The following is a 23265-nucleotide window of genomic DNA, read 5'->3' on the forward strand; positions in this document are numbered from 1 at the left end:
AAAGTAATGCCTAAAACTCTTAAATTCAACTCATTTTTGGAGCAAGCTGTTAGATATCTTGATCTCAAGAATATCAAGTGTTTCTGCATACTTGCATGTTAGTAACTATTTTTGACATCATTAAGGTTTGATCTGGTGTTACCCAATGGGAATAAGCTTGTGAGAGGTGTTACTCAGCTGGGAGGAGTTTGTTCCACTCAGTGGAATTGTGTGATTACAGAGGATACAGGCTTTGATCTCGGCATCACCATCGCTCATGAGATTGGCCACAGGTAAGCTTGAGAAAGTTTATTTCCAATAAAACTCAGATGAGTTATGCTGCTATGCTGAAATGTATGGTCTGAATTATTGTAAACCAAGTCTTGCTTATTGTCTTTTCAGTTTTGGCATAAATCATGATGGAATAGACAACACATGCAGCTCTAGTGGCTTCATGATGGCATCTGACGGAGGTTATAACAGTGTCGATCTGACCTGGTCCCAGTGCAGCAGGGCTCAGTTCCACAACTTCTTCAGGTGTCACTCACTTTCTGCATCACAACCATGTACAGCAGCCTACAAAAGACCACTATTAAAAATGCTGCAATCTAATTTAATGCAATTGGTTTCTTTACAAATTATATTATCAACTTAACCATTTATAAAAAATAAATAAATTGGACATTCATTTCAGAATGTTTGTTGTTGTCCTAAAATCTTGGTTTATTTCCTGATCAGATTTTTATAATGTCTCAGATGTTTGAAACCTTCTGTATATATTAGTGAATCTAAAAATTATTTAAAAAAAAAAATAATTTCTTTAAAAAAATTTTTTTGCTTTTTATTTTGGGGTGAAATATGACGTTTGTTACATGTATTGTGAGAATCAATTAAGTTCGGGTTCATTTTTTTTATTTATTTTTTTTTTAGTTTATTTATTGTATTTTATATTAACTCACTGATGATGGCTTAGGCCGAAACGCGTCTGTGTGGACATGGTAAATAAATATTTATGAGATGCAACTAGAGAGTGCTGTTTTTCATCTTTATTTTATATTAACCCATCAAAGGTTTCAGGTCAGAAATAATTATTTAGTTAAAAAATAATACTTTTATTCAGCAAGGATGCGACAGTAAGGACTTTTGCATTCTTACAAAATTGTTTTTCCCTTTGAACTTTCTATATTAATCAAAAAATGTATCACAGTTTCCAAAAACATATAAAGCAGCACAACTGTTTTCAACATTGATAATAATAAGAAATATTTCTTGAGCAGCAAATCAGAATATTACAATGATTTCTGAAGGATCATGTGACGGAAGAAAATGCAGAATATTCAGTTTTGTCATCACTGTATGCAACATTTTAACTAATACTGTATATTAAAATAGAAAAGTTATTTTAAATTGTAATAATATTTCAAAATGTTAATGTATTTACTGTATTTTTTATCAAATAAATGCAGGTTTGGTGAGCATAAAATAATTATTTCAAAAACATTAAAAAATCCTACCAAAAAAAAATGTTCATGCACTCTGAACTCCTTTTCCAGTTATCATGGCTAACATGCCCTTGGTATCATTAAAGTGTTTTTTAAGTCATCTGTAATATTCTTCATCATAAGGACATTGTTTATAACATGAATGTGTGTTTATTGTCTGCTGTGTAGTGCTGGTAAGGCTGAGTGTGTTAAGGATGTGCCGGTACTGGGTGGTTCAGTGCAGGACTGGAGGCCTGGTCTTTTCTATGGAGTGGACGATCAGTGCCGTATAGCGTTCGGCAGCTCAGCTACTGCTTGTTCTTTCACTAATGATGATATGGTGAGTAAAAATGACCATCATAAGACATTTATCAGTGTAAATCATCAAAGAGCTGACTGCCATGCCAGCACTTTAATGACCTGAAAACGCTTGACCAACGCAGGTCTCTGTTTTGTGTTGACATTTTTCCTATTGATACAGTTTGGGTGTAATATTAGAGCTCAGCTATTTTTTTAAATACCCAGTAGGCTTTGGTTACATCACACCCATGAACATAATTTTCCACTTTTTCTAAAAAATAAAAAAAATTCAAAAAATATATTTTTTTCAAATAATCTTGAAAAAAATAAATAAACGTTTAAACTAAAAACTAAAAGCGGCACAACTATTTTCAACATTAATAATAATAAGAAATATTTCTTGAGCACCCAATCAGCAAATTAGAATGATTTCTGAAGGATCATGTGACACTGAAGACTGGGGTAGCGATGCTGAAAATTCAGCTTTGTCATTAAGAAAATACATTGCATTTTAAAATATAATAAAATAGAAAACAGTTATTTTAAATTGTAATAATGTTTCACAATATTACTGCATTTACTGTTTTTTGATCAAATAAATTCAGATTTGATGAGCATAAGAGACTTTAAATTAAAAAAAATCTTTAAAACCTTTATAAGGGATTTGTATCACATTTTGATTACAATTTTTACTTTGTCAATACATATCTCACTGGGACATTCCACTGAGGTTAATTGCGGTGATGTTTTGTTTTCTCTCTGGTGTCTTCAAGGCAAACTGCCGTGTTCTGTCCTGCCATATCAACCCTCGTGACCGTAGCTCATGTACACGTCTCCTTGTTCCGCTCCTGGACGGGACAGAGTGTGGGCCTAGTCAGGTGACACACTGCTACGACCAACACTTATTTACATTGAATGAATATGCATACATCTTTATATATCCTTGCATTTTTTCATATTTTATGGAATATGTTTGAGATTACTAAAAAAAATACCATTGTGTCCATACTCTATTAATATATTACATGTAGATTTAAAAATGGATTTCGATAACATTCTTAGAACACCTAAATTTACCTTTTTAAACATTTTATACAACACGAGAAAAAACAGATCTGTGTTACTGTTCTCTTTCTGTGTGGCTTTAGTGGTGTTTTAAGGGTCGGTGTGTGTCTCCTACTTTGGGTTCCTCCATGATGGTTCACGGCTCATGGTCTTCATGGTCTGAATTCTCTCCCTGCTCACGAACATGCGGAGGAGGAATCACTTACCGCAGGAGGCAGTGCAATAACCCCAGGTGCGAGAGTGAGAATATGACAGGGACAGCTGGTGTTAGAAATAAGAGCATATAGTGCAATAACAACTACTCAGATACCACACCAATACAAACACCAACTATAAACTTTTGGACAATAAAGGAACTAAACAAAACTAAAAAAAAAAACTAAATTTGGTGTGTAGTAGGCTAGTATGCAGTATCCAACATGACAGTATTATGAATGTGCATTTATTTATGCATGAGTTTTTGCTGTGGTTTATATTAGATCCCAGACTGATATATGTATTCAGAGTGATGTTTCTGTGTTTCAGGCCAGCCTTTGGTGGTTCCCTCTGTAAAGGACAGGACTTAGAAGCTGAACTTTGTAATCGGCAGGTAATAGCTACTGTTTACTTTGGGCCTCTGTAGGTCATGTTAGTCAAATTAAGGGTTACATCTATACATTGCCATGAGGCTGCAGTGATATCTGTGCGCTGGCCAGCATTTCTGTCTTTCCTTTTGTTTTATTCTTTGCTAAATAGCATTTATTCTTTCCGTGTAGATGTATGAGCATTGTTAAACAGGTTTCCTCTATTATTTTACTTAATTTTTCAATGATTTTCTAACACTTTACATTAATGTTGAAGTTGTTTACATTAGTTAGTGCAATGGACCACTGCAAGGATGACAAAATGTTGTATGCCAACCTGGAAGTTAGCATCACCCTGGTTCCCTCGAAGAAAAAAAATAGGATTTCTTCATTTGGCTTTTGGATTGTTGTAGAAAATAAGTGTGAACAAAAGTTTTTAATTCTTGCACATTTTGTTCATCAAGATAATCTTCACAAATTAACACAACAACAATGGTCATTTGATTAATATGTAGATTACTTTGAAGCCTAAATACAATTGGCAGAAGTAAAAAACTAAAGTTAAGCTATAAACGAACTAAGCCACTTTTGCATGAATTCAATGCACATCACTAATCTTCCAATAACTCTTGCAAGAGTCTGATTGTCAACACAATGACGGTATGAAAGCGTACTAATGAATAGATGAGTTTTCTTGCTTGCCGTGATTTTCCTGAAAACCTCTGTAGTCCCATTTTGACATTTGTTATAGCCTATAAAAGCACGAGCAGAGTATTAATGATGTATTTTATGTCATAGAATAAAACATGAAAATATCTTGAGCTTGTGTTAACTACAGACTTTATTTCAGGCATTTAACCAAAACATTTTTTAACTTTTACTTCGAAATGATGGAACTGTAAGCATCTATAGGTGTCATTTATTAGAATAATTATGTAAATTATTTCTCCATACGCTAATACATTTTTTTACTTTTTGTATAAATTAATATTAGATATGAATATGCTGACATGAATTAAGACTGAACAAATGAACAATTTATGTAACATGCGGGACGAGAGAAGGCAGGCAGAGACGTGGATTTATTTGCAGAAGTTTAATGAAAGAAACAGAACGGCAACAAAGAACACAGAGCGCAAGAGAAACAGGACCAACAGCAACCATTACATTCACAACAAACGACAGAGAAAACTGTATAGTACTATATATACTATATAAGGCCCCACCCCATTACCTGAGGGCATATAATGCCTGCAAGCGCTGCTGTTCTCCAGTTGACATTCGCTTCTCGCGATCTCTGCACGAATACACCTCGGTTGGATTTTAGGCTGCTCAGTTGTGTGTCTTCAGGAGGACATATCGCTAGATTAGCCTCCGCCAGACGTGACAGTCGTTTATTCAGCCAGTTTAGCTGTGTTTGTATCCTGAGCCGCCCACGCTCTTCTTATTTTTTCACCTACTCCCCTTTTCCACGGCGGCCCGCCACAGATTTCATTTTTCGCGGTATGTCGCTTTCCAAATCTGCCGCTTCTCCCAGAAACAGCCTTTCACGGGCCTGCCCGGCCACGTGTGGTGCGCTGATCGCGGCGAAAGACTTTCACCCATTCAGCTTGGTCTGCTTGGGCCTCGAGCACACAGAAGAGGCTTTGGAGAACCCGGAGAATTGCAGCCATTGCCTTATGCTGCCGAAGAAACTCCTACGGCGCCGTCTGAAAGTTGCCGCGACACAAAGCGTTGAGCTCGGCCTTTCTGACTCGGATGGGGGACACGGTGACGACGATGCGATATCAGGGGCTTCCCGGGCGGCAACGTCCCTCAACTGGACTGACCAGCCCAATCCTGCATTCCCCGAAGATGACATCTTCGCGGGAAACCTCCCATTCGTCGATGAACCGGTCGGTTCCATTCCATTCCGTTCCACCCATTCTTCTCGCTAAAGGACGTGGACGCTCCCCTCGGGGTAGATGCACTGGCCCACCCATGGCCCGAAGTGCTGCCGTATGCTTTTCTTCCCCTAGGCCTGATAATTCCCACACTGGCCAGGGTGAGAGAGCAGGGCCTGTCTCTCATTCTGATAGCACCCAGGTGGCCCAAAGCACCATGGCTGGCGGAGATAATCCTTCTGTTATATGCCCAGCCGTGGCGCCTCCCCCTCCGTACAGACCTATTGTCCCAAGCGAATGGGGGGATTTATCACTCACACCCGGACAGGGTGGCTCTCTGGGCCTGGCCCGTGAGAGGACGAACCTAAGCACACTGGGGCTTTCGCCACGTGTGATTGGTACTATACAGAATGCCAGGGCCGTTTCTACACGGTCCTTATATGGTTGTAAGTGGCAAGTGTTTGAAGGGTGGTGTAATGGGCAATTTCTGACTTTCATGTGGGCTTTGAGGGCTCTACAGTCGGGCAGCACCCTCTAATCTGCAGATTTATGAACGGTGCCCGTCGCTCTTTGCCAGTCATCAGGAGAACTGTTCCTGAGTGGGAGCTCTCCATGGTGCTGCAGGCTCTGTCTCAATATCCGTTTGTACAAAATACAATTTGAATTTGTTTCAAAATACAAAAGCAAAAAAATATCAGATACAAAATCACATTACACCTGATCCATGAACAATAGGGATGTAACGATTCACTCGCAACCGGTTGAAAATCGATAAAAATGTGTGACGATTCAAGTCGGTTGAAATGTTAAACGAATCGCGATACACGTTTTAAACCGCAGGGCGCGTTTACTATAGCCTACTGTGAAGTTGTGAACCTCGCTTTACAATAGCACAATAGCAGCGAGCACACACTGGCGTGAAGCTAGCGAGTGTTTTCACTTCATTCATGGAACTTGATCTTGTGTGAGCCAAGCTCAACTTCCATAGGAATGAACTGAAAACGCTCGGTTTGCTCCGCTCGCGCCGCACCAGTGTGTGCCATAGACTGGTGTGCACGTGCCGTCAAACAGTAGACATGGCTTTGGCGACGGCAAGCGTAGATGTTGACGTTGACTCATTCAAATCGGAGGTGTGGCGGCATTTTGACTTTCCGTAGACTAATAATAATCACCACCGTGAGTAACACCAGTCACCTCCGTTTTCATGTAAAAGTCATTAATACTACAATTGCGAGAGCCACGGAGATCACAAGGTGCATCAGTGTTTCCGTGGCAACCAGGTGTTGTATTTATTTTACTATCTCTTTCTCTAAATGTGTTTTTTTTTTACTCTTACTAGTGTAATGATACAAATTATAACAAAATTAGAATCTTGCCTTTATTACAATGTAAAACCCCTGTCAATCTGGTACTACTAATTTTACACAGTCTTTTACATAGTGTGCGAAGGTACCAGTGTCCAGCCTCTTGACCAAACAGACAGAAAGACTGAGTTGAAACAACCTTGAAGGGAATTTTTTTAATGTAGTTTTATTATTTGACAAATATATTCTAAATTAAAAAGAAATGTGCAGCATTTTGTCTGAGAAATAATAAAAGGGACACTTTTGTCTTAAATCTCATTTGTTAAAAAAATCGTGAGAAAATCGTATCGTGAAACCAGTATCGTGAATCGTATCGCATCGTGAGATGAGTGAATCGTTACATCCCTAATGAACAATATACACACACAAACGACTCACTCCATAAGATCACGCAAACATCAATACTTATTTCTCACGAGAACACACACACACACACACACACACACACAATAAACGAACGCACTCAAACAACTCGCATCATCTTATGAGTTCATTCACACAACAATCTAACTATACCATACGAACCCCACAAACGGCCTTTCAGTTTAAACAGTGCGGAGGTGGCCAATGGCCACACGGAGTAATACTCGAGTCTCACAATCTCCTGGCGTCAAGTTCACTTGATGTGGGCTAGTCAAGCAGGCGCAAATGAGGCGAGGCAAGACGGAACGTCGCGGCAACGCGCAACAGAAGTGCTCAAGACAACGAAGACAAAGACCAAAAAGGAAGGGGAAGCCAGGTCACGGTCCCAATCGGCTCGCTGTAATCATGCCGACATTACCAGCTCTTGGCCTCTTCAACTGATTATTAGCAAATCAGCCCTCCCAACGTCAAGCCACGATTGATAAACACAGCCCGGGATGCATACCAAATGATGTGCGGCTCAGCTCAAGGATCCCCATACGGGAACAGCTCGGAAAGACGGTGTCAAAGTTTGCAGCAGCCTACACGCTTCCCAACAACACAGAAACCTTCCTTATACACACTCACGCACCTATAGCGCACCTGGATCTAATTAGGTGATTACCATTCAGTTAGTACTCAGGTTGTTACTAAAATTAAACTAGGCAGCTATGCCTGCTACATATAGCTTTAGCATATTAGGGCTGCAACAAACGATTATTTTGATAATCGATTAATCTAACGATTATTAGAACGATTAATCGACTAATCATCGATTATTTCGCAGACTAATCAGTAAGTTTGGAACGATTATTCAGCTTTTCCAATTAGTTAAAACATTGAGTTATACATATTCTAACTATAATATAAAAAAATAAAATCACTTCAGCTTTTGAAATAGTTGTTTTAATGAACTTTGAGCCAACTAAACAGGTCATTCTCTTTAAGTTTTCAGATTTCGGTCCAACTCAAATCACACACAAATGCTCTCTAAGCATTGTTTAATAGGCCCACTGCTTTTCTTAGAACTGAAACAGAAAAAGGGACATTTACTTCAGGACACAAAGAATGGTAAAATATTAATCTGCAAACAATTATTATAATTATAAAATTACAATCTTTTTTTACATGACAATTGAGCTGACAGAGACGTTCTCATTCACCTTTTAATTTATAGTATGATAAAGTAACTGCCATGATATTCTTCCTATATCATAGGAAGGATATAACATCTCGTTTTGTAAGTCTTCATGATTATTGAACAAAATACAGGCAAGTGATAAGACTATAATAATACCTAATATACTAATAGTGTTACAATAATAAAAACAGCCCTGACTCCTAAGCTCGATCAAGCTTTATTCTATGCAAAATAAGTCATCACATTACTGTAATTATATTACTATTGATAATATTATTACTATTATTAGTAGTATTGCATTCTCTTATAAAGAGAGATTTACCGCTGGTTAGTAACGTTAAGCTCCAGCTGGAGAACACTCACTTCTCACCGGCTCCTCTTTTGCCGGGATATTTCCTCTTGCACTCCAGCATGCATGTTGTGCTCCCGTGAAAAGCAAGTTCCGCCTTGCATGTATTGCACACGACAGCATTCTTGATTTGAAGTTTTGTGAAACTTTCCCAAACCTAAACCTTGCTAGTTCGGATTCGTTTGCACTGTCATACTGTGTTTTCTCCTACCGCAATAGCATTTGTAAGGGCTGCACTACACTCTAGCGCTACAGCGCCGTAGCGGTCAAATCGCGATATTGCAGGCCCTTACATTAAGACACGTGAGATCAAACGACTACTCGACAACAAAGATATTTGTCGACAAATATTTATTGTCGACGTTGTCGACAACGTCGACTAATCGTTGCAGCCCTATTCCTGTGGTTCTCTCCAGGGTTAACAAACCCCAGTTTGGGGAACCCTGACCTAGAAGAAAGTAGCGTAAGTGTGGACAAATGGAAATGAAACAAAGTGTAGTGTGACTGCACCTTAAAGTCCCTGTGAACCGGAAGTTGCAATTGACTTTACTTCAGTGTTGTGACGTATTTCCAAGTAAAACGGAATATTGAATAGAGAGTGGGCTTTTATTTTAGCTTAGCTCCTGTTGTGAATTTTTTTCTTCTAAAGAGTAGGAAACTCAGAAGCGAAGACCAGGAGACTTGGTGATATCTTCAGCAGGATTCTTTATTGAGAACACAAGCTGTCGATAGCTGCAATCATCGTCAAGTCTAAACTAAGGGAATCTTACATTGTAGTTTAGATTTCAACTGGGTGGGATCAATTACATAAAGGGGGCGTGTAAATGAGTCGGCTCGTTTGCAGAGATTTCCTGATCTCATCAACATAACAGTGTCATGTATAGATGGTGATCCAATCAACCTGATTAGATCACTCAAACCTTAACATTATCATAGAGACAAAGGCCCAGCTGTACTTTGAGAAGTGACAAAAGGTTAATGTCAGCAAGCAGGATTGCTCTTTAAATCTCATCATCTATGCCTCAAAATGGAAAAACACTGTACAGTTCAAATACTATTGTATTGGAACCTATTTAAACATTTAATAAATTTGTAACTACACTACTCTCCATCTGTCGTGGCTAAGGATATTCAACCCAAGCCATCAAACTGACTTCATCAGAGAAAGAACGCCATTCCAGAGCAGAAGCACATTTTCAGATTTTGATTAAAGATTACCACAAAAAACAATTTTTTTATGTGTGTTAACTTTCAGATTAACAGATTAATTGTTCACCACAATACTAGTAATGTGCGCTAACAAAGTAAATAGGGTCAATTTTGATTTCATGACAACTTTAATAACAGAGGCCATTTGCATTAATAAGTGTTACAGGTACAGTAGCAAAAACAGCCTGTTTAATGGTCCGATAGAGGGTGAAAAGTTTTCATGTAAACTGTAAGATAAATGTTACTACTGTTTTAGTGCAAGAAAGTTGAAGACGTAACTTTAAATGACGTTACAAATTAAACCAAGTAAATTCATGGTGATATACCTGGCTTGCCGTTGTTTGTTACAGCCCTGTGAGTCGACTCAGCTGGAATTCATGTCTCAGCAATGCTCAGCCACAGACCAGCAGCCTCTTTCAGTGTCTACAGACTCCAGCTCAGTCTACACCTGGATCCCTGCCGTCAGCTACACCTCAGGTCAACCTAGTAAAGGTCTTCCAGTTGAATTTGTCCTTTGTTGTTTTCTCTGTTCTAATGTCTTTCTCTCCCTTCCAGGTGATGCTCAGTGTAAACTGATGTGTCGCTCACGTGAGCAGGACTTCATGGTGAGTCGTGGGTCTCAGTTCATTGATGGGACACGGTGTGAAGCTGGTAACACTGTATCACGTGGTTCCATTTCTGCCTGTTTGGGTGGAAAGTGCCAGGTAATGCCACACATATAACGTAAACAAAGTTTACATATTTTAAAACTGAAATATGTTTCTGTCCACTTTGACTTTCAAATTGGACAGTGAATGCATATTTAACAAGTATAATTTCTTCATATGGTTTACTTCCCTGGTTAGCTGTTTGGCTGTGATGGAGTTATGCATTCTGGGAAGTTGGAGGATGTGTGTGGGGTGTGTGGGGGCAATGGCTCCACCTGCCAGTTAATCTCAAACAGCTATTCAGGTGGAGAGGCTGGAGGTAGGTAGGGGTCATTTTCAGAAATATCCATAATTTGTCCAGTTATTTGCTTACCCATATGCACAATAACCTCTTTTTGTCTGTTGTCTTTTCAAGAGTATGTCACTTTCCTCACCCTTCCTATGAACACCTCTCAGGTTCATGTGATTAACACAAAGCCCGTTTTTACACACCTTGGTGAGTATAGCTACGTTTACACAACAGCAGAATACAGTTGTGAATCCTGTAAGAAGGGCTAAACACTGTTGTTTATGTAGCGGACGGGACCTACGTCCGCTTAGTAGGGGTTAATTACTCTTCCCTGAATGGCTGGAAATCAGAGGATCTAAGTCCCTAACCCCCAGGCCTATTAATCTCGTGGCTACTCTGCCTGCTCAGTAAAGCACAATAGCTTAGGCTTTAGGATTTGGACATGTCACGGTGGAGACCTAAAGTGCAGAATATCAGTAGCCTAACTGTCAGTGTGTGTGAAGTAACTGGTATTCCCCCTATCTACTATACTTTACAGACCGAGGATGAGACACCCCTACTTCAGGGAAGATGGAAACACTTCACAGTAAAAGCAATAGTATAAAAGTTGAGAAATGAGTGGTTATTTATTATTCTAAGTAAGAGTATTCTAATACTGAGTAAAATAGTTACAAAAAAAATATATATATATATATATATTTATAAATCAAATGTAAAATGTATAGGAATGGTTTCCCTATCAACCTGTAACCATCATAAAATGTTTAAACCCTTGTATTAACACCCACTTCACCAGAGTGGCTCAACAACACTTTGAAAGTTTTAGCCTACTTAACAAACATCAGCATGTAGGCTATCTAAATACACTGCAGATAAACCTCATATGCAAATAACAGCAGTATATACTTGTGAATGTAATTCACACAACAGTAATTTTCAGGACAATGGTAAACTCAGAAACAGTTTCGTACCATACACTTAACAACACTCCATGACCAACCTCAGTTCAATGTTCCTTTTGGTTCGGATTGTCCACGTTACGTATGTGCCGACCGTACACCAATTAACAGAACATGTCCATCACGAGGGCGTTGCTATCACGTGACAATGGTGGAGTCATGTGTGGCAGGGTAGCCAATACTCATCAACCGCACCGTGTAACAATGGCGTGAGCGATGGAGGGAGAGCAGGAGAGATAAGCCACATACACGTCTGTAGCAGTAGCAGTGAACTGGCTGGTTGTCTTCCTTCCCTTGCGAGACCAGTTTCCAACGTTGGCGACGAGCTAGAATATCTAAATAATCAACACTTTGCACTACCTAGCGAGAACGTTTGCCTCGCACTATGCGAACTATACTTGTTGATATGACGACGGACAAATCTTCAGTACAGATGACGTGGAGTCTTCCGCCCTTACACACGCCACTCAAACCGTAACTGTTCCGTAGCTCAGATCAAAACATGTAGCACACGCAATAACTAAGAGCTAAACTGTTATTTACTGAATTATCATACCGAAATCTCCGTCAGCATGGGACCTCTTCGGACGCCGCCATCCTCCCCGTTGTTTCACTTATTTTTCTCGACCCGCCCTCCTCTCATTGACCCGTGCACCCGCCTTCAAGTCATTGATTGGCCGAGTCTATATCCAAGTTCCTGTGTGCGATTGGTTGAGAATATTCTGGGGAATTCCTTCATGTTATCGTAGGGGCTACATGTCAAGAAATATGAGCACACTCTGTGTGTACACCTACATTCCCCCCTTCCAAACCCTGCCACATCATAGACTTCACTGTTTGAGTCCCTCACTAAACCACAGTGCATGTTCTTTTTTTTTTTTATACAATGTAAAATCAATACATCCAGAACAGAAGTACCCATGCATTCATCTCTTTTAGACTTTTGTTAGTGTAAAACAAAATCACATAACAAAGGAAAAGAAGCTCACTTCAGAACATACCCCTCCCGATATCTAACAGGTAACTGACCCCTAGTATTCCTCTGTGGGCGTCTCACTATTACAGACTCATTATCTGACTCTGAGTTATCTGCATCCTCAACTAAACTCCCCATAACAGACCCCTCCCCAGAGCTAGCATCAGAGGCTCCCCCACTTTCATGATCGGATACCTCCCCCAGGCTACCACACAAGACTGCCTCTGGCTCAACATCCCGCAGCTCCCCTTGACTAGCCCCCATACTCTCGCCAGGTGCTGGTGCATTGTGAAGGGTACGAGGAATGCAAACTAACCCTACAGAGTCAGTGTCTGAACCAGATGCAGCTCTCTTGTGCCTGGGAGCAACTGCTTCTCTACTAGGTGTCTGAAAGGTGCAATGCTTCATCTGATTTCGGTGCACTACTTTTGACGGCCCCCCAGTTTCAGGCCTGACTGTGAAGACAGGTAAGTCGGGGTGATTCTGATTAACAACTAAATATGGCTCTGGCTCCCACTTGTCTTGGATCTTGTTCCTTCCCCTTGGTCGATGATTCCTTAGCAGTACTCGATCCCCCGATCTGACAAGTGCAGCGCGTGACTTTCGATCATAGAGCCGTTTGCGTCCCCAGCAGCCTCTGCTGCCACTTTCAGCCTCTCGTGGTGGTCGAGGACCCAATCATCGAGGTTGTCAATGTCACTGGGCTCCAAGTCTCTTCCCCCCAGAATGTCCTGAGGCAGTCGTGCATCTCGCCCGAAGAGGAGATACAACGGGGAGTATCCCGTTGAGGAGTGAACATGATTGTTATAAGCCATTACAAGCTCAGGAAGATACTCCTTCCAATTTCGTTTCCTCTCTGGCGTCAAAGTTCGGAGCATATCATGCATCGTTCTATTGAATCGCTCGCATTGAGCGTTGCCCTGAGGGTGATATGGGTGTAATCCATGGCCAGTACCTCCAGAGGTGTGGTCACATTAGTGCATGTCAATGGGGCTCGGATAGCTGGAAATACGTCTTTGGCAAGTGCACAGCGCTTACACTGCTTCACCCACTCATGTGCGTCTCTGCTCATTGAGGGCCAGTAAAAACTGTGCGTCATACGTGCAAGTGTACCCTTCTGACTAAAATGACCCCCATGCTCATGTTCCATACTGAACACATGTTTCCGCAGAGCCTCTGGTAATACCAACTGGTGTACCTCCTCACCATCTCTGGGGTCATGAATGCTACGAAATAGGACACCATGACGGATGCTCAGTCGATCCCGTTGTGATGCCAGTTTTTTTTTTCCTGGAGCCATTTCCCGTAACTGGTTCTTATTGGGCCATGCGTTACATTTCGTTGCCCTTGCTATAGGGCCCACGACAGGATCCTCTGCCTGAAGTTGCTGAAGATCCTCCCAGCTATATCCAGTAACCTTCGCTGTAACAGCGGCTTGTGACGCCACCTGCACACTAGGCTTTCTTGCATTTGTCTTCTGTCCAGGCCATAGAGAGGCATGCACTTCCTCAGCCTGAATGACCAAAAAGTCTTTATCAGTGTCGCTGACCTCAGGCTCCTGTGCTCGAGGGAGCCGAGACAGCACGTCCGCATTTGTGTTCTCCCTCCCCGGCTTATAATGCACTTCAAAATCATATTCCGCTAACTGGGCGACCCACCTCTGCTCCACCGCCCCGAGGTTAGCTGTTTCTAGATAGCGCAGAGGATTATGATCGGTCACCACCACAAATCTAGAGTACATTAAGAAATCCCGGAATTTTTCTGTTATTCCCCATTTAAGGGCTAGTAACTCGAGCTTAAATGCACTGTAGTTTTTGTCATTCCGCTCAGAACCCTGGAGGCCTCGACTAGCAAAGGCGACCACGCGCTCCACTCCTTCTTGCCGCTGGCTGAGCACTGCCCCCAACCCAAGAAGGCTCCCATCGGTGGTAAGGGTGAACGGAAGTGAAAAGTCAGGGTACGCAAGTACCGGAGATGACATAAGGTGCTCCCTTAGCTTATCAAAGGCCTCTTGACATTCTCTACCCCACACAAAGGGAACAGACTGGCCTCCACTCTCTTTCTTGCCCTTTCCCATTAGAGAATGTAAAGGCTTTGCTAACTGGGCGAAGTTCGGGACGAAACGCCTTTAATATGACATAAACCCCACCACTTGCCGCACATCTTTTGTACTCCTGGGCACCGGCCAGTCACGGAGTGCTTTGACCTTTTCCATGTCCACGTGGACACCCTCCGCAGAAACAATATGGCCCAAGAATTTGAATTCTGACTTTAGCAGGAAACACTTGCTCGGTTTAAGCTTGAGCCCATGTTCCTTCAGACGAGTGAATACTACGTCTAGTTTCTCACAGTGGCTATCAAAATTGCTGGAAAAGACCAGTACATCATCCAGGTATATCAGTAACACGTCAAAAGCCAGATCGCCTAGGACTACCTCCATTAGCCTCTGAAATGAGGCAGGGGCATTGCAAAGACCAAACGGCATTCTAGTCCACTGATATAGGCCAAACGGGGTGGTAACAGCCGTTTTCTCCTGATCGTCTTCATGAACAGCCACCTGAAAATAGCCTGCTGTCAAATCTAGCGACGAGAAGAGCTTCGCCTTTCCAAGGGCCTCCAAAGACTCCTCAACCCTCGGAAGCGGGTAGGCGTCCTTCAACGTGACACTGTTTAGCTTACGGTAATCGCAACAGAACCGTACAGATTGGTCTGGCTTAATGACAATTACTGCAGGGGAGGCCCACGGGCTGCAGCTTTCTTCGAGTACCCCCTGTGCGACCAAGTCCTGCACGTGTTTCTTAAACTCTTGAAATATGTGTGGAGGTATACGCCGGTGCCTTTGCTTAATCAGCCTTGCATCTCGAGTCTGAATACGGTGAGTCACCGTGGTGGTGTACCCAAAATCGCTTTTATGTTCTGAGAACACATCCCGGTGTTTCTTGAGAAGATTGTCCAGCTTTTGCACCCAAGGTGGCGTCAGACCCTCTAGATTTGCGTGTACCGGAACAGACAGTGGTCCATCCCCCTCTACTGACTCGACCTCTCCACGGCTGACCTTCCTCACGTACACTTCTCCATTCACCTCTTCTACGGACACTACTTCCCTTGGTACGATCACATCGGGTTTACTCAACTCTGCCACTCTGCATCTTGGGAACAATGTGATGGTCTTCTCACTTGAGTTGAGTATGCGCACTGGGACCTTCCCCTCAGCAGCCTGGGCCAGAACACACACCGTTCTTCCTCTTCCATGGTGGCCAGTATACGGCGTAGGCTGGCATGGCCTGGCTGTGGAGTACCTCGGTCCAGCTTCTTAAAACCCTTGAAATCCGTCAGGAAGCCCTTGAGCTCTCCGATTACGTTCATTCCCAGAATGCCGGGCGGTTTTCCCCTTTCCTTCTTGCCGCTGCAACTGTCCTTCAGCACAAAAACACAGCGACCCTTCAACAGCCTGCCCACACACTCAATATCCGCCTCCAGACACCCGACCACTGGAATTTCAAGGCCATTAGCCGCTGTTAGACGAACCCATTTAGCTGGTGACAGACAGCACTCGGTCCCCTGGAAATGTTCCCTGAAATAACTCTCTGGAATGGTAGTGACCTCGGAACCAGTGTCTAATAGGCAGCTGGTCTTTACACCATCTATCCGAACATCAATTGTGAAGCACTCCCCAAATGCACCACTAGAAGTTGCTGAGTCCCTCTCGCTGGTCTGGGTGACAGCTTTAATGCCAGCTGAAACCAAACCACTAGGGCTTTGTGTGTCATTTTCGGCTTGACTCTCTGTTGTAGCAACGGCTGCCATCCTTGCTCTATGCTCGGCCGGTTTACTCTGCCGACACGTGCGGCTCGTATGACCAGGTTTATTGCAGGAATAGCAAATGAGTCGCCCTTCGTCGTCTCTTAGAGGTGGTCTAGCAGGTCTAGTGGGCGTTGCAGCCTGCTCCCTTCCATGAACTGCTTTGTACAGTTCCTCCTGGCGGGCAGCAAGGTTTTGGATAGCTTCGTATAGTGATGTCAGGGTCAGTGGAGAAGAGGCTCCTTCAGCAGCTGCTGCATTAACTGCTCCTCGCACTGGTACTCTGGCAGCTGTAGGGGCCTCTTCTTCTTCTTCCGACCACGTGATGGCAGCTTGCATCAGGTCAAAGAAGGACAGCGTTGGTTGCGCTTTCTCCTGTCTCTTCGTTTCACGCCGTAAGAAGTCATCTCTTAGCCCAAGTACAAATTGTTCTTTCAGCATTTTGTCTGGATCTTGAACTCGCTCCGGGTCTCGCTGTTTCAGCTTACGCAGTTTCTCCTGAAGATCATAAGCGTAGGCACGTATCTTTTCCCCTGGGCCTTGTTTCCTGTCATAAAACTCTCTAAGGCGAGCACCAACAGGGACCTTGTCGCCATATGTTTTCTCCAGAACTTCAAAGACTTTTGCGATATCAGTATTTTCTTCACTTAACAGAAACTTAACTGTCAGTTTTGCCTCACCCTTGAGGTGCTGCCTGAGCAAAACGATTTTATCTTCTTCTGGAACCCTGGCTATCTTGAAACTAGACTTCATGGATGCTATCCACTCCTCAACGCATGGTTCACCTTGGGCTGGGCTACCGGTGAAATCGGAACATTTTCTCTCTCTTGGAATATACAAAGACGCGGAGGACTTGGCCTGCTGTTCGATTACAGTCTTAGCCATCAACAGAGCCTCCCTCTGATCTTGTCTGGCCTGATCAAGAAGTGCCGCTTGTTCCCCCAGCCTAGCTGTCTGAGCTGTAACTGTTTCCTGGAGATCCTTAAATTGCTTCCTTAACTCTTCCATCTCAGCCATGGAGCATAAACTATAAAGCTACAAAAAGTTGATCCTGTTCCAATAACGGCCAATATGTAGCGGACGGGACCTACGTCCGCTTAGTTGGGGTAAATCACTCTTCCCTGAATGGCTGGAAATCAGAGGATCTAAGTCCCTAACCCCCAGGCCTATTAATCTCGTGGCTACTCTGCCTGCTCAGTAAAGCACAATAGCTTAGGCTTTAGGATTTGGACATGTCACGGTGGAGACCTAAAGTGCAGAATATCAGTAGCCTAACTGTCAGTGTGTGTGAAGTAACTGGTATTCCCCCTATCTACTATACTTTACAGACCGAGGATGAGACACCCCTACTTCAGGGAAGATGGAAACACTTCACAGTAAAAGCAATAGTATAAAAGTTGAGAAATGAGTGGTTATTTATTATTCTAAGTAAGAGTATTCTAATACTGAGTAAAATAGTTACAAAGAAAATAAATAAATAAAAGAAATATATGTTTTTATAAATCAAATGTAAAATGTATAGGAATTGTTTCCCTATCAACCTGTAACCATCATAAAATGTTTAAACCCTTGTATTAACACCCACTTCACCAGAGTGGCTCAACAACACTTTGAAAGTTTTAGCCTATACTTAACAAACATCAGCATGTAGGCTATCTAAATACACTGCAGATAAACCTCATATGCAAATAACAGCAGTATATACTTGTGAATGTAATTCACACAACAGTAATTTTCAGGACAATGGTAAACTCAGAAACAGTTTCGTACCATACACTTAACAACACTCCATGACCAACCTCAGTTCAATGTTACTTTTGGTTCGGATTGTCCACGTTACGTATGTGCCGACCGTACACCAATTAACAGAACATGTCCATCATGAGGGCGTTGCTATCACGTGACAATGGTGGAGTCATGTGTGGCAGGGTAGCCAATACTCATCAACCGCACCGTGTAACAATGGCGTGAGCGATGGAGGGAGAGCAGGAGAGATAAGCCACATACACGTCTGTAGCAGTAGCAGTGAACTGGCTGGTTGTCTTCCTTCCCTTGCGAGACCAGTTTCCAACGTTGGCGACGAGCTAGAATATCTAAATAATCAACACTTTGCACTACCTAGCGAGAACGTTTGCCTCGCACTATGCGAACTATACTTGTTGATATGACGACGGACGAATCTTCAGTACAGATGACGTGGAGTCTTCCGCCCTTACACACGCCACTCAAACCGTAACTGTTCCGTAGCTCAGATCAAAACATGTAGCACACGCAATAACTAAGAGCTAAACTGTTATTTACTGAATTATCATACCGAAATCTCCGTCAGCATGGGACCTCTTCGGACACCGCCATCCTCCCCGTTGTTTCACTTTTTTCTTCTCGACCCGCCCTCCTCTCATTGACCCGTGCACCCGCCTTCAAGTCATTGATTGGCCGAGTCTATATCCAAGTTCCTGTGTGCGATTGGTTGAGAATATTCTGGGGAATTCCTTCATGTTATCGTAGGGGCTACATGTCAAGAAATATGAGCACACTCTGTGTGTACACCTACATTCCCCCCTTCCAAACCCTGCCACATCATAGACTTCACTGTTTGAGTCCCTCACTAAACCACAGTGCATGTTCTTTTTTTTTTTTATACAATGTAAAATCAATACATCCAGAACAGAAGTACCCATGCATTCATCTCTTTTAGACTTTTGTTAGTGTAAAACAAAATCACATAACAAAGGAAAAGAAGCTCACTTCAGAACATACCCCTCCCGATATCTAACAGGTAACTGACCCCTAGTATTCCTCTGTGGGCGTCTCACTATTACAGACTCATTATCTGACTCTGAGTTATCTGCATCCTCAACTAAACTCCCCATAACAGACCCCTCCCCAGAGCTAGCATCAGAGGCTCCCCCACTTTCATGATCGGATACCTCCCCCAGGCTACCACACAAGACTGCCTCTGGCTCAACATCCCGCAGCTCCCCTTGACTAGCCCCCATACTCTCGCCAGGTGCTGGTGCATTGTGAAGGGTACGAGGAATGCAAACTAACCCTACAGAGTCAGTGTCTGAACCAGATGCAGCTCTCTTGTGCCTGGGAGCAACTGCTTCTCTACTAGGTGTCTGAAAGGTGCAATGCTTCATCTGATTTCGGTGCACTACTTTTGACGGCCCCCCAGTTTCAGGCCTGACTGTGAAGACAGGTAAGTCGGGGTGATTCTGATTAACAACTAAATATGGCTCTGGCTCCCACTTGTCTTGGATCTTGTTCCTTCCCCTTGGTCGATGATTCCTTAGCAGTACTCGATCCCCCGATCTGACAAGTGCAGCGCGTGACTTTCGATCATAGAGCCGTTTGCGTCCCCAGCAGCCTCTGCTGCCACTTTCAGCCTCTCGTGGTGGTCGAGGACCCAATCATCGAGGTTGTCAATGTCACTGGGCTCCAAGTCTCTTCCCCCCAGAATGTCCTGAGGCAGTCGTGCATCTCGCCCGAAGAGGAGATACAACGGGGAGTATCCCGTTGAGGAGTGAACATGATTGTTATAAGCCATTACAAGCTCAGGAAGATACTCCTTCCAATTTCGTTTCCTCTCTGGCGTCAAAGTTCGGAGCATATCATGCATCGTTCTATTGAATCGCTCGCATTGAGCGTTGCCCTGAGGGTGATATGGGTGTAATCCATGGCCAGTACCTCCAGAGGTGTGGTCACATTAGTGCATGTCAATGGGGCTCGGATAGCTGGAAATACGTCTTTGGCAAGTGCACAGCGCTTACACTGCTTCACCCACTCATGTGCGTCTCTGCTCATTGAGGGCCAGTAAAAACTGTGCGTCATACGTGCAAGTGTACCCTTCTGACTAAAATGACCCCCATGCTCATGTTCCATACTGAACACATGTTTCCGCAGAGCCTCTGGTAATACCAACTGGTGTACCTCCTCACCATCTCTGGGGTCATGAATGCTACGAAATAGGACACCATGACGGATGCTCAGTCGATCCCGTTGTGATGCCAGTTTTTTTTTTCCTGGAGCCATTTCCCGTAACTGGTTCTTATTGGGCCATGCGTTACATTTCGTTGCCCTTGCTATAGGGCCCACGACAGGATCCTCTGCCTGAAGTTGCTGAAGATCCTCCCAGCTATATCCAGTAACCTTCGCTGTAACAGCGGCTTGTGACGCCACCTGCACACTAGGCTTTCTTGCATTTGTCTTCTGTCCAGGCCATAGAGAGGCATGCACTTCCTCAGCCTGAATGACCAAAAAGTCTTTATCAGTGTCGCTGACCTCAGGCTCCTGTGCTCGAGGGAGCCGAGACAGCACGTCCGCATTTGTGTTCTCCCTCCCCGGCTTATAATGCACTTCAAAATCATATTCCGCTAACTGGGCGACCCACCTCTGCTCCACCGCCCCGAGGTTAGCTGTTTCGAGATAGCGCAGAGGATTATGATCGGTCACCACCACAAATCTAGAGTACATTAAGAAATCCCGGAATTTTTCTGTTATTCCCCATTTAAGGGCTAGTAACTCGAGCTTAAATGCACTGTAGTTTTTGTCATTCCGCTCAGAACCCTGGAGGCCTCGACTAGCAAAGGCGACCACGCGCTCCACTCCTTCTTGCCGCTGGCTGAGCACTGCCCCCAACCCAAGAAGGCTCCCATCGGTGGTAAGGGTGAACGGAAGTGAAAAGTCAGGGTACGCAAGTACCGGAGATGACATAAGGTGCTCCCTTAGCTTATCAAAGGCCTCTTGACATTCTCTACCCCACACAAAGGGAACAGACTGGCCTCCACTCTCTTTCTTGCCCTTTCCCATTAGAGAATGTAAAGGCTTTGCTAACTGGGCGAAGTTCGGGACGAAACGCCTTTAATATGACATAAACCCCACCACTTGCCGCACATCTTTTGTACTCCTGGGCACCGGCCAGTCACGGAGTGCTTTGACCTTTTCCATGTCCACGTGGACACCCTCCGCAGAAACAATATGGCCCAAGAATTTGAATTCTGACTTTAGCAGGAAACACTTGCTCGGTTTAAGCTTGAGCCCATGTTCCTTCAGACGAGTGAATACTACGTCTAGTTTCTCACAGTGGCTATCAAAATTGCTGGAAAAGACCAGTACATCATCCAGGTATATCAGTAACACGTCAAAAGCCAGATCGCCTAGGACTACCTCCATTAGCCTCTGAAATGAGGCAGGGGCATTGCAAAGACCAAACGGCATTCTAGTCCACTGATATAGGCCAAACGGGGTGGTAACAGCCGTTTTCTCCTGATCGTCTTCATGAACAGCCACCTGAAAATAGCCTGCTGTCAAATCTAGCGACGAGAAGAGCTTCGCCTTTCCAAGGGCCTCCAAAGACTCCTCAACCCTCGGAAGCGGGTAGGCGTCCTTCAACGTGACACTGTTTAGCTTACGGTAATCGCAACAGAACCGTACAGATTGGTCTGGCTTAATGACAATTACTGCAGGGGAGGCCCACGGGCTGCAGCTTTCTTCGAGTACCCCCTGTGCGACCAAGTCCTGCACGTGTTTCTTAAACTCTTGAAATATGTGTGGAGGTATACGCCGGTGCCTTTGCTTAATCAGCCTTGCATCTCGAGTCTGAATACGGTGAGTCACCGTGGTGGTGTACCCAAAATCGCTTTTATGTTCTGAGAACACATCCCGGTGTTTCTTGAGAAGATTGTCCAGCTTTTGCACCCAAGGTGGCGTCAGACCCTCTAGATTTGCGTGTACCGGAACAGACAGTGGTCCATCCCCCTCTACTGACTCGACCTCTCCACGGCTGACCTTCCTCACGTACACTTCTCCATTCACCTCTTCTACGGACACTACTTCCCTTGGTACGATCACATCGGGTTTACTCAACTCTGCCACTCTGCATCTTGGGAACAATGTGATGGTCTTCTCACTTGAGTTGAGTATGCGCACTGGGACCTTCCCCTCAGCAGCCTGGGCCAGAACACACACCGTTCTTCCTCTTCCATGGTGGCCAGTATACGGCGTAGGCTGGCATGGCCTGGCTGTGGAGTACCTCGGTCCAGCTTCTTAAAACCCTTGAAATCCGTCAGGAAGCCCTTGAGCTCTCCGATTACGTTCATTCCCAGAATGCCGGGCGGTTTTCCCCTTTCCTTCTTGCCGCTGCAACTGTCCTTCAGCACAAAAACACAGCGACCCTTCAACAGCCTGCCCACACACTCAATATCCGCCTCCAGACACCCGACCACTGGAATTTCAAGGCCATTAGCCGCTGTTAGACGAACCCATTTAGCTGGTGACAGACAGCACTCGGTCCCCTGGAAATGTTCCCTGAAATAACTCTCTGGAATGGTAGTGACCTCGGAACCAGTGTCTAATAGGCAGCTGGTCTTTACACCATCTATCCGAACATCAATTGTGAAGCACTCCCCAAATGCACCACTAGAAGTTGCTGAGTCCCTCTCGCTGGTCTGGGTGACAGCTTTAATGCCAGCTGAAACCAAACCACTAGGGCTTTGTGTGTCATTTTCGGCTTGACTCTCTGTTGTAGCAACGGCTGCCATCCTTGCTCTATGCTCGGCCGGTTTACTCTGCCGACACGTGCGGCTCGTATGACCAGGTTTATTGCAGGAATAGCAAATGAGTCGCCCTTCGTCGTCTCTTAGAGGTGGTCTAGCAGGTCTAGTGGGCGTTGCAGCCTGCTCCCTTCCATGAACTGCTTTGTACAGTTCCTCCTGGCGGGCAGCAAGGTTTTGGATAGCTTCGTATAGTGATGTCAGGGTCAGTGGAGAAGAGGCTCCTTCAGCAGCTGCTGCATTAACTGCTCCTCGCACTGGTACTCTGGCAGCTGTAGGGGCCTCTTCTTCTTCTTCCGACCA

General features: G+C 44.0%; 1 protein-coding gene across 2 annotated transcripts in view; it reads left to right on the forward strand.

Annotated features, from left to right (window-relative positions):
- adamts13 (ADAM metallopeptidase with thrombospondin type 1 motif, 13) overlaps positions 1 to 23265 on the forward strand; it is a 55417-nt gene that overhangs the window by 4208 nt on the left and 27944 nt on the right. For both annotated transcript variants that reach the window (XM_056246698.1, XM_056246697.1), the window contains exons 8-17: positions 126 to 272; positions 382 to 516; positions 1650 to 1800; positions 2534 to 2638; positions 2909 to 3057; positions 3351 to 3414; positions 10087 to 10213; positions 10292 to 10440; positions 10582 to 10702; positions 10799 to 10879. In XM_056246698.1, coding sequence (XP_056102673.1) covers positions 126 to 272; positions 382 to 516; positions 1650 to 1800; positions 2534 to 2638; positions 2909 to 3057; positions 3351 to 3414; positions 10087 to 10213; positions 10292 to 10440; positions 10582 to 10702; positions 10799 to 10879 — 1229 coding nt within the window. The remainder of the gene's footprint in view (positions 1 to 125; positions 273 to 381; positions 517 to 1649; positions 1801 to 2533; positions 2639 to 2908; positions 3058 to 3350; positions 3415 to 10086; positions 10214 to 10291; positions 10441 to 10581; positions 10703 to 10798; positions 10880 to 23265) is intronic.

Source organism: Rhinichthys klamathensis, unplaced genomic scaffold (genome assembly GCF_029890125.1).
Source record: "Rhinichthys klamathensis goyatoka isolate OS25496 unplaced genomic scaffold, OSU_Roscu_1.1 h1tg000040l_1, whole genome shotgun sequence".
NCBI lineage: Eukaryota > Metazoa > Chordata > Actinopteri > Cypriniformes > Leuciscidae > Rhinichthys > Rhinichthys klamathensis.